The sequence below is a fragment of the Manis javanica genome, chromosome 11 (assembly GCF_040802235.1).
Source record: "Manis javanica isolate MJ-LG chromosome 11, MJ_LKY, whole genome shotgun sequence".
Classification (NCBI taxonomy): domain Eukaryota; kingdom Metazoa; phylum Chordata; class Mammalia; order Pholidota; family Manidae; genus Manis; species Manis javanica.
This window is the reverse complement of record NC_133166.1, coordinates 71,866,195-71,878,795: the sequence shown is the minus strand read 5'-3', so window position 1 is coordinate 71,878,795 and position 12,601 is coordinate 71,866,195. Positions and strand designations below refer to the sequence as shown.

At 39.5% G+C, this 12,601-nt stretch overlaps 1 protein-coding gene across 11 annotated transcripts in view; it reads right to left on the bottom strand.

Annotated features, from left to right (window-relative positions):
• ENAH (ENAH actin regulator) overlaps positions 1 to 12,601 on the bottom strand; it is a 180,387-nt gene that overhangs the window by 81,666 nt on the left and 86,120 nt on the right. For 10 of the 11 annotated variants that reach the window (XM_073216649.1, XM_037008871.2, XM_073216655.1 and 7 more), the window contains exons 2-4: positions 10,389 to 10,505; positions 7,823 to 7,988; positions 4,019 to 4,196 (exon numbers count right to left, since the gene is read on the bottom strand). In XM_073216649.1, the coding sequence (XP_073072750.1) occupies positions 4,019 to 4,196; positions 7,823 to 7,988; positions 10,389 to 10,505 (461 nt within the window). The remainder of the gene's footprint in view (positions 1 to 4,018; positions 4,197 to 7,822; positions 7,989 to 10,388; positions 10,506 to 12,601) is intronic. The other variant, XM_073216651.1, reaches the window with a different exon arrangement.

Genomic DNA, 12,601 nt, shown 5'->3' with positions numbered 1-12,601 from the left:
GTCCTCTTTCGTGTTTCTCTCTTAGGGTTAGTTGTATTAATTTTATTTTCATATTATATGCAGTTTTAGGAGGAAGCCTCTGTTTCACCTCTCATGCCGCCATCTTTAATTCTCTCTCCCAAAAAATTGTTTTAATCCAGGAGAGACAACAGGTATAAGAACTTGCTTATGCAAACTGTGGCAGGGAGGACCACCTTGATGATTGTGTGGATAGTGTAGGATTAATAAAAGAAAAGGAACATAAAAAAGACCTGCGTTCTTGAAAAAGAATGGCATTGGCTTCTATGAAGATCTTCCTTACAGCAATGTTTACAGTAGCAGAAGATCACAAACTACCTGTCCCTCTGTAGAGATGTGGCTAAATCACTACAGTATAGTCTCACTGTGGAATTCTGTATGGAGTTAAAAAAGAAGGAAAGTAGATCTACATGTACTAGCATACTGAGATCTCTAAGACGGTTGCATAAAAAGAAAGTCACAGCAAGGCACAGAGAATATAACCAATGATTCAGTAACAACTTCCTCTGATGACAGACGGTAATTGCACTAGAGACAGTGAGGACTTAAGAATGTGGATAACTGCTAAACCACTGTGTCATATACTTGAAACTAATATAAGATTGTATATCAACGATAACCCAGTAAAAAAAAAGTTACAGAACAAAAGCAGAGTATTCTTACTGGCTATGCATATGATTTTCCTTTTTTAAAAACTGGACTTAAAAAATTATGCCATTTTCAAATGACTTAGACCTTTCTCAAAAACAGTTAAAATTTTGGTAAAAATTTACCTCCTCCAATCATCACAAGGATTGACTTTATATTTTATATAATCTATAACTATTATCTGCAAGAAGCACTTGATAAATAATAGAGAAATAAAAAATATCAGTCTTGATAATGCATTTTGAATGTACTTGTTTAAAATTGAACCCATGTCCACTAGATGAAGGAAACAGATAAACTAGCATTTGCTATAAAAGGGAGAACACTAATTCAGCTCTTTCGAAAATGTGAGAACATGTGATTTGTGTTTTTTTAATTCCAAATATAACACACTGTAGAACAAGCTAAAAGCAAAATAAAGGCAAACATTCCTGCCACCCACCCTTTTCATAGAAGAATTGGAAATATTAAACAGACAGAGCACCTTGGAAAGGTCAGTATGACTTGCCCCAAAGAAAGCTCTTTTTTCTTAATTAAAAAAAATGTTTTGAGGACTTGGAGGGTAAGAGAGAGAGGAAGGGAGAACTATGTTATTATTCATTTTGGCAAAAAAGATGGACTAGTAAATTTCAAATTCTGCTCTGGAGAACCCTATAGATGCCTCTGTGCCTATGGGCCCCAATGTCTCACATTAATCAGAGAAGCTCCATTTTTTTCTGGTCTGTATATGCACTGAGCCCCTGAAAAAGACTGCTTGAATAAAGATGTCCATAACTTTAAGTCTGAAAATCATTAAGAAGAATTAATTGATAATCAATGAATAATACTGGCATTAACACCCAACAAGCACAAAAATAAACAGAAGTATTCAGTAAGGAAAAGTGGTTTTAAAAAGTAAAACATTAAGTAGGTAAGACTGTTTGTTATCTGTAGTTGCTTTATCTTTATGATTAAGTTTGTTTCTTTTGCTTCTGATCAGATTTATGGGGCACACTGTCTGCTTGGGGAGGGGACATGCAAGTTAGGTTCTTTCAACTTGGTTCTGGAGGGAAGACAATAGATGGTTGTAGCGAGGAACTGGCTGTGAACCCCACGCAAAAAGCTGAGTGAAGCTCTGTTCAAGACAAGAGTGACATTATAGGGTTTGTTTGTCTAGGTGAATGGGAGGGGCCCACTCAACTAGTATACTGGGGTGGGGAACATTTTTACCTTACTTTGGAGATCTATGGGAAAAATTACATCCTTTCCAAAGAACACTTCTGATTCTTAGAATCTAAATCACCCTGCCTCCACTTCCAAGCCAATTAATGCCATCACACATCAGAAATCAATGTTTAACTATAATAATTTATGAAAATGGTCACCTTCTACGTAAGTCTGACTATCAAGAACATCAATCATTTTATACACTTCGTTTTCTCTGTTGAAAAAGCTACAGAACCAAAGCTCTTCTAACTATGGCATGGGCCATGACACAAGGTGATGGCTAGGGGACCAGTACTTCCACTGGCTCTCCTTCCCCAGCCCATGCTCTAGGAGTTGAGATTGCAACAGAGAGGAGAATAAAGTTTCAAAACAATCTGAGAAGAATCTATTAACTTTTCTTTGCCTTACCTAAATGCTTCTGTAGTGAGATGATGGACGATGTTCCCATTTGCCAAACTTTACAATGTGGCAACTACTTTTATGACATAGAATGTAATTGAGTCTCTCCATATTCAGACTCATTAATTTCAAAAGATCAAGATCAGAAGGAAAAACATTAATTAGCACTTGCATTTTGAAGGCAACCTGTATGACCATGTACTGATAAAAACATTCCTTTCCATTTGGTTTAAAAAAAAAATTGATGACAAGATGAACAACAACAATTTTAACCACTTTAAGTTACTAACATTTAGTTCTGAATATCAACAGATACTCTTTTGAAGATTTAGAAATAAAAATAACACAAGTTTGTCCCAAACATGGGGAAGCCAAATGTTACTGTGATACACATACTCGTTTAACTTTGGTACTTTAATTATTTATTATGTAGTTGACCTATTTAATAAGATACTGAGAGCTACGATTCTAGTTTCTTCCTTATAGTAAAACCAATGGGACCAAAAAGCAATTCTATACCTGCAACAGAATGTTGTAGAAATACTGATGCCTCAAGAAAAGTATGGTGACCTGGGGGAGAGATGATCTACATACAAGCTGAACATACAAAGCAGACTTTTCTAAGCTATTTTTCTGAACTTACTGACAACACAGGAGAACTTCCAGTGGTTTCTCAAAACAGATATGAGAGCTATGTACAAATTATTTATAGAGATATTAATTTCCTCAAAAGAAGCTTTAATATAAACTATCTGTAGGTATAACAGCATATTTTTGGCAAGATTCCAAAATGTTTGCTTGCTTTGAAATTCATATTTGAAATAAACTAACACATGAACTAGATGTTTCAATCCTTTTTTAGAATAGAGCAAAGTATAAATAAAATAACCTACCTATTTAACAGGTTTTGAAATTCTGTACTTTAAGCAAAATATCAAATTTTAATCTGATTATATATGTCCTGTCTCCTATTACTTAGCACATTTATATCAAGATCACTACTAAATATACAACAAAGGCAAAAGTAATCATATTTGTATTGTTTTATGTATAACATTAATTTTCTGACTATAAAACCTGTCTCCCTAAAGAAATAAACACACATTTGGTATATTTTACTTTCTATCTTTTAAACAAAAACAGAGCTCATCTCTGACATACATACATACAGATTTAAATCCTGGGTTTTTAAGCAGTAAATTTCTATATATCCTTCTAACCACGTAGTGTCAGAGGAGATGCAGTTCACAGCTTGTAGCACCTGAGGGCCCTCCAAATAATCTTTAAACAACTTTTAGAATCAAATTTTTATCTACTCGGATGAAGGCGACCTAGTCCTACTTGAATGAAATTCATGGGGTTTGGCAGTGTCTTAAAAAATGTGTTTCAGAAAACATGTTTTTTTCATAAAAAGTGAGATGATGATAAACATGCACAATTTCTGTCCACTGCATATTCTCTGGGCCTCATGTCCTGGCAAAAAGACTTGTGGTTCTTAGAGCAGGGTGTAGACAGTAACTTCAAAGGACAGTTAAAAAACTACCAACTCACCAATCTCATAAGACTATTCTTCTAGACTATATGTTTATTATCAACAAACAAAAGCTCACATTGTTGTAGAAAACAACAGAAATTAAAGAATTACTTCAACTACATATATGATTTAAAAATTGGTCAAGAAAAGATTTGCTTTAACATAGATATGGCACTTCAGTTCAAGAGAACAAGTAAGCCACGGACACTGTACCTGTTTCCTGTGAATTCAACACTTCTAAGGCATGCATCATGGCACTTGCGAAGACATTGGCATCCTCTTTGCTGCCAAAGTTGAGACCATACACCTGTCTAGCATCTCGCCATTGGTGGAAAGTCTGCGTAGCTTGATTGTACTTCAACCCTTTAGGAATGGCACAATTTATCACGACCTAAAAGACAGTAATACTCTGTAAAGTCAAGCTACTAACTAGCAAAAGTCAACAAATCCTAATTGGATATATACATTTAAACTGCTTCTGACAGACCATGGCATAAATTAGCTAAAACAATTATTGAGGGTAAAACGAATCTGCAAAGTTAACAGTCTGATGGGAGTTGAGTTGTCTAATGGTTACAAAGGCCAGGCCTTAAAACGGAAACCAGAAAACAAAAAACAATCTATATCCCTCACTAAATACATCTTAATGTGTTTATTGAAGTATTACAAATTCAAAAAGTCTACAGAACATAAACATATATCTCAGTGACTGTTCCCATGAAGCCAAACTCTGACCAAGAAATAGAATGTCAACACCAGAAACTACCTTTGTAACTCCTCCCACCTCCCAAAAGCCACACTCTAGCATCCTGGTTTTGCAGGTTTTGGAATTTTATTATAAATGTTACTAGATAATATGTATTGTAATGTACATTTGCCCTCTTTCCCTCAAAACTGTTTATGAGTCATCTATTTGTTGCACATAACTGTGGTTTATTCTTTTTCATTCCTTTATGGCATTCCATTGTATAAATCATGTTTATTTACCCATTCTCTCTCATTAGTGAGCATTTGGGTTATTTGCAGTTTGGGGCTATTAAAAACAGTGACATTTTGAGCATCCTAAAAAATGTCGATTGACTTACAGGCACATGGTTCTGTTGGGCATACATCCATAGTGGAATTGTCACAGGCCACACTGTGTTCAACTGCAGTAGAAACTATGCCTAGCTTTCCAAACTGGTCAATCAGTGTCACTTTCACAGCAGCATACAAAAGCTTACATTCACCATGCTACAGTAGGTATTGTGTGTCTTTATTTTGGTAATTCTGATGGGTATGAATACTACATTGTGGGTCTAGCTTGCATTTCCCTGATTACTAAGGATATTTAGTACTTCATGCTTTAATGGCTGAGTATCTTCATTTATGAATACCTGCTTAACTTAATTCTCTTGACCATTTTTCTACTGAGTTGTCCATCTTTTTTATTGATTTTTAAGAGTCCATCATGAATCCGAGGTATTATCCCACTGTTGGGTATCTGTGTTGCAGTATCTTCTCCCATTCTGTGCCTTGCCTTTTCACTCTTCATGGTATCTTTTCATGAACAAAAGTTTTTAACTTTTATTCATTCCCAATCAGCAACCTTTTCCTCTACAGTTAATGCTTTTTATGACCTGTTTGTTTCTCAATCTCAAGGTCATGACAATATTATCTTATAGAAACTGTATTATAACGTTCATATTCACATCTCCAATCCAGCAGGAACTGATTCGTGCCCATGGTGTGAAAACAAGGTTTCAGTTTCCCTCTTATTTCCACATGGCTGTCCAGTTGGTCCAGCATCTCTCTATCAGCTGTGCTGCAGGCTTGTCTTTTTCATAAATCAAGTGTCTAAACAGTTCTATTTTGTTCTGCTGGTCAATATGCCAATCTGAGCAAACATTACAGTATCCTAATCATTGTAGCTTTACAGTAAGCCTTGACAGCCACTAGAGTGTGTCCTTTGTCATTCTTCAACACTGCTTTAGCTATTCCCAGTCCTTTGTTTGCAGCTACAATTTTATCAATATTATTTATCCCATCTGCCAGTCTCTGCTTTTAAGTGGAGTGTTTAGTCATTTACACTTAATGCAAATTATATATAAATTTGGGTCTAAAGCAATCATACCCTCTTTTAGAGTTATTATTTCCCTATTTGCTTGCTCGGTATGTGTTTCCACTGTTCCAGTGGTTGCCCTAGAGATTACAACAGGTATCTTAAATTTACCAAACACAAATAAAAACTAGTACTTTTCCTTTCCCTCAATGACACAGGTATTTACAATACTTTACCTCCAGTAACACCAGAAATCCCTTGCCCGTTCTGGGACCGCTGTGCTATTTTTATCAGGCATTTTAATTCTATGTGTATTTTAAACCCCATAAAACATTACTATTAGTTTTATATAGCTGATGATCTCATAAGATTTACCCAATATTTACACTTTCTGTTACAGCTACTACTTTGGAATGTTGTGCTAAAAACATTCAACAATTTCTGCAAAGTTTATAAGTTGTTGAGTTTTCTTTCCTTCTCTATAACAGCATCTTAAGGAATATTTGATCTGTCTCTGGTCTAACTCACTGCTGGGACAGAAATTTCCGGTGACAAAGAGGAGAGAAAGCACTCAGCACACCTTGGGCAGCAGGGGTCTTGGTACAAACACTGGGGAGACCAGAGAAGGCTGTGCAGTGGGTACACAGAGCAGGAGGGAGACTATGGTGGAGAAGGACAAGGGCAGGGGGCAGAGAGAGAGGGCAGAAAGAAGGGCAGGCTGGAAGAGTCTGTACTGTTTAGGTAAATTTGCTAAATTCAGTGAGTTGCTCTTTCTGCAGACTGACTGAGGCCTATGAAAGTTCCTCTCCAGAGGGGCACTGCATCTGTTTTTGCCAAGTGCCCCCAAGTCTCACTGGCTTGCAAGTGGTTATTTCTTAATTTCTTGACTGGAGCTGTGTAGGTGAAGCAGGAGGCCCCCAATTTTCAAGGAAGCTCCTAAAGCAGCCCAATCAGAAACACCCCTGGGCCTACCTGGGCCAACATGAGGATTGTTCTCAGTCTTCTTTTTATGGTGTGCAGCCCCTCTAAAGGTTCTAGCTTTATGCAGAGATATCAACTTCAAAGACCAACCTCTCAGAGTCCCATAGTCCCTGCATGCATGTATGATAAATCTAAGTCCCTTGCTATTTCCAGTTCATGATCTCCATCCTAAAACACCAGGCTGTTGTAGCATCTGTTTATACACTATACATAGTATTTCCTAGTGGAAACCTATGGATCTACCTTCTTTCTTCAGTAAAAGCCCAGCTGGAAATCTGCTATATTCCCGCATATGTGTTAACATTGGTTGATTCCACTATCTCACCAGTACCAAAAATATTTTATAAAACTATCTATAACAGTCCTTGCTGGTTGTTAGTATATGCCTAATGCTAATAAGACCATATCCATGTTTTTTTCTACTTACTGCTCCTGATCTATTAAGGCTCAAGAAATCAAGTAATCAGATAATCCAGTCAACCCTTCTAAGAAATCCAGAGCAGAGAATTAGTAAAAGCTTAGTTGTCATCCCAGACATGAATTATGAAAGTGTAGCTCCTCCAGCAACCTTAATACCTAAAATTTTCCTACCATATATAAACTTACCAACACTTTCAGAACTATTTACACCTCTAGCCCCATACACCATACCTTTGGCAGGAAATGAATTCCTTAAGCATACAATCTGCTACTTAAGTGGTATTTCACATTTTTGCTTATCCTAAATTTACTTTAGATTCCAAAGCCTAGTTATTTGGAAGGCCACAAGATCTAATAACTGTTTGTAATTTAAAATTTCATATTTATATTTTTGTACAATTAGTTCTAAATCCTCATCTAAATTCAGGCTTCATAAAAGGTAGGAACATAAACCTACATCCAGTTTTTTCCAGAAACTATTTTAACTATAGCTTTAAACAACTATTTAATTTTACTGAATATACAAAATCCTTCTGTAATATTAGATAACTTTTAAGAATCTAAAAGGCCCTTACCTGATGGTCCTGAATCTTCCTGCCCACCACTCTGAATGTGTTGTTGCCTGTATGGTGATATATATGAACTCTGCTGAACCCAGTTGAGCCACCAGCTGGCACCCACTTCTTATTGGCATCATCATAAACCATCACAGCAGCTCTTGCCTGACAGATACTCTGTTCACTGTGAAAAATAAAATATGCAAACTTAAGGTATTTAAAATATGCTACATTTCCCACAGAGCCATATAAACCAGTAAGCCAACCTGGCAGTGAGTCAACAGTTGATGCTTTACCGGCTGCTAAATCAGCAGCCAGCAAGTCAGAGGCTTCAGTGTCCTCATGGGTAGTCCAGTGGGGAAGATATGCAGCAGGGGTCTTGGTACAAACACTGGGGAGACCAGAGAAGGCTGTGCAGTGGGTACACAGAGCAGGAGGGAGACTATGGTGGAGAAGGACAAGGGCAGGGGGCAGAGAGAGAGGGCAGAAAGAAGGGCAGGCAAAAAAAAATCAAGTGTAATGAGGGACCAGGAGGAGATCAGGATCCATGAAAAGCACTTAGACAAGCAACCTGAGAAATGTTCTCTTCTAAATTTGAGTGTCTAACACATTCATGAAACTGAATGTAACTAACACATATAAAGTAATCATCATGTGTTTGTGTGGGAAAATTATTTTTATCATCACGGTTGCTTCAAAGTCTATATAACAAATTCTGGCTCTTATCGCCCCCTTGAGATAGGGAGTGGCCACAAATAATCAATAGATGGCAAGGTCAAAGTCCTGGATGCCACTTGGGCAAGAAAAAGTTAACATCCTATGTTTTAAATTTCATTTAAAAATGAAGAAGTAAAAATGAGATGATTTCTAAGGATCCTTCTGGATTTTAAACTCTAACCTTCACAGATAATTAAAGAAGAAAATACCAATCTCATGATAGAAACTTTAAATCTCTGCTTCATTGCAATTATTTGTTACCAAGTGAGACAGATAACAGAAATGAATAAAATGTAGAGACGATCTTAATTTTGATTAAGTAATGGTTTCATCTTTTAAATATTCTAAATACTACTGTTCTGAATTCTATTTTATTTCATAGCATACTTTATTTTTACAAAAATCAAATATCAAAAGGGAGCAAAAAAAGAAAACAGGTACGTTATACTATTAACCTGGTTAAAATACTCCATCTCCACACAGAAGACCAATCTGGTGCTTAAGCAGGAGTAATGGAGATGCTTCTAAATAGCTCATCCAACATCATCTTTAACGAAAGCACTGCTCATTATACCAATTTTAGCGTCCAAGACTTTAAACAGTAAATCATGTGAGTTCTTCCCCATGAATTTTCACATCTTCAAGAATCAAAGTCACTTGCACAGCTTCCCCTCTTCTGCCCATCTGCCCCACCTTTCAACAGTATGAGTGTTACTCTCATAATGTGACATAATCACAGAAGATCATGGGAAATCTAAAGGGGTCACAGCACCTTTAAGCAATAAAGACACTTTAACAATTTCCATTAGAGAGATTTTACAAAAACTAATTTGTACTAATATTTGTGTAGGTACAAACACTGAAATAAACCCAGTGGTAGTGGTAATGTCTTAATTTTCAGACTGCACTGAAATTTTTTGGTAAAGTAGTTCTGGGAATAAACACAAGGCAGTGACTAAAGCCTTAATTATTTTTAAAAGCTTGATTAAAGGAGCACTGGTCAGCACAGCAATTGAAATCTCTCCATCACTTACAAGAGAAATACTTAAGTAACATTTACCTAAACTTATACAAAGATTACATGAAACAAGTTAAGGCAAAGCGCCCCTGTGGGTAAAACTGCAGTATTTCCACAATCTCTTGCCTGGCCCTAGTGCATCTCCATATTAGCAGGTGTTTCCAAGGGGTCAAGAGAAGTAGTCCATCTCCATATTAATACATAATTACAAGAGGGAGTGAGGGCATACCTAGACCTGAGAGGTTGGGTGGGGGTCCTTTTTGTAGCCGGGTCATGAGAGACACAGGCCAGCAAAAGTGGACAACTGCTTGTAAGCAATAAATGGGTTTCTCCCACTTTATTTCTCCCTTTGACTGATTTCGGTTTCAAAGGTAATTTGCCCCAGGCTGGGAGACAGATTCCCCCTGCCCAGAGTTATATCTGGGGTAGTTGGCAGGATCTCTGAACCGGAAATCTGTTTACATGGTTGCGACCCTTGGGTAGGCTGCCCTTAGAGATGGTGGGGAGGCCCCAGTGGCTGCAGCAATGGAGGGTGCAGCTTCACCTGGGAGCCCTCTACCTGTGGGGCTTCCAATTGGGGAGCCCCTAGCAGGGAATTGGTCTAGGGTAAAGCACCTCCTAGAGATGCTTTCTCAGAACTGGGGAAGGGTGGAGATAGCAGAAGCTGTGGAAGTAGCCCTCAGTGAGACAGAAGACTGCTTAGAGGCCATGAGTGGTCATGCGCAGCCAGGATTGTGGAATGTCTTTTTCTTGAGATAATGGAAACGGTTATGGAGGAGAGAGACACTTCAGCATCGCCTGGAGGAGCTGGGCAATGACCTATAGGTTGCCCTTAAGAGAGACACTTACTGAGAGATGGGTGCAGTTCTGGAAGATACGTTAGCAGCAGCAAGGGAGGAGGCAGACAGAGAATCCATGTTGCAGGAGGCCATGGGGGAGAGGGAGGAATGAGTGGTGCCTTCAGCCCTGGAGATGGTAGAGGAGGTGTTGGGGGGTGAGGGTAGGTGGCAGGGCCAAGGGCTGATCTGTTGCCAAGGCCACCACCCAAGGTACCCGCTTCTCCTGTATTAAAGGCCTGCCCTGTTGTAATCAAGAAAATAAAAACACAACAACTGCGTGCTCCTCAGGGGGAGGAGCCACCCCTCCCAAGGTTGTGGAGCACTCTATGCTTCACCCCTATACCCAGGATGAGCTGGTGGTGGACATGAGCATTCAGTTTCTGCTGAAGCCATCAGAATCCCTGCCTACATGGCTTTTGTGTCTCTGTGAATGGGGGTGGAAAACAGTGTTATGTGAGGTTCTGAAATGAGCAGACTGGCTTCCCTGACAACTCACCCTTCCCTCCAGCAGCAGTTGCAAAGTGGCTGTCACACTTCTGGCAATCAGGAACTTCTGGATTGGCTGACAGTAGCCGTCAGGGCAGTTTGGTCTAATCAGGTGATTTACCATACTTACCTACTAGCTAGAAAACGTATGCAGAGCTCCACCAGGTGTTACAGGAGTTGGGCATAAAATATAAAATCTATAATAAGGACCCCCAGGGTGCTGATGAGTTGTTCCCCAAAGGAATGAGAAATCTGGTGCTCCATACAGCTCCCTCACCTCTCTTTGGGCCCCTAGTGACTGTCCTTGCCCCTGAAATAGGGCAACCCATAAGTGAGGCTACTCATACTTTAGCAGATCTGGGGGAGGTTGAAACAGTAAGGGCACAGAGGTAAGTATGGGTATGACTGAAAGGAGAGGTGCAAAGGGCTCCGTGAAGGTCTCGAGGACCCAGATGTGGGTTGGTTTGATAAAGATTGGGGTAGTGAAAGAAAAACTTGATGAGCAGCACAATAGGATCTTGTTAGAACTCAGGCACCAATTAAAGCCAGAGCAGCAGTTCCAGCCACTGAGGTTCAAGACAAGGAAGCCAGAGTCAAAGCCCCATGTCAGACCTGTGTCCCTGCAAGACTTCCTAGGGAACAATACTTAGGCTCTGCCTGAGCCCTCACCCCCACAGGATGATTGGGCATTGTGGTTTGACTGGGAGCAGTCAAGGTCCCCACTTTGAGGGACATGGTGGGGACCAGAGGCCACAGGTAGAATTGGCAATTCAATGGTCCCCCATGAATGTACAATGGGTCCTTGTGCTAATGGACACAATAGCTGAATGTTCTCTGATTTATGGCAACTGAGTGTTTTCCTGGGACCCCTGCTGTGACAGACTGCACTGGGTAAAGCAATTAGAGTGAAAAAAGCCCAAATCCCATTGGGAATAGGGCATTTAGCCCTAAACGAGTATATACTGTGTACATTTCTCCCATCCCTGAATATATTTTGGGAGTGGATATCCTGCAGGGCCTGTGGTTACAGACCACTGCAGGTGAGGTCAGACTGAGGGTACATGTGGTAAAGGCAGTTCTGAGGGGACATGCTATGCACCCACCTGTAGCTCTGCCTGTACCTCAGCAGGTGACAAATACTAAGCAGTATAAATTGCTCAGGGGACACAAAGAAATTAGAGAAACTCTACAGGAGTTGGAGAAGGTGGGCATCATAAAGCCCACTCATAGTCCTTTTAAATCCCTGGTGTGGCCAGTGAAAAAGCCAGATGGCTCCTGGCATATGAATTATAGGGAATTACATAAAGTCACACTCCCTTTGCATGCTGCTGTCCCCTCTACAGCAGCCCTTATGGACACACTCAGTCATGAACTAGTGATGTATCATTATGTAGTAGGTCTTGGTAATGCTTTCTTGTCTACTGACATATTACAGGAAAGTCAGGAACAGTTTGCCTTCACATGCAAAGGTTGGCAGTGGACATTCACTGTCCTTCCACAGGGATACCTCCACAGTCCACCATCTGTCATGGACTTGTAGCTCAGGACCTGGCCCCATGGAAGAAACCACAACAATACAGCTGTATCATTACACTGATGATATTACGCTCAAGTCTGATTCTCTTGCAGATGTAGAAGGGGCAGTTCCTAAACTGCCACAACATCTACAGGAGAAAGGATGGGCTGAGAACAGCACCAAGGTTCAGGGACCTGGTTTGTCTGTAAAGTTCTTGGGGG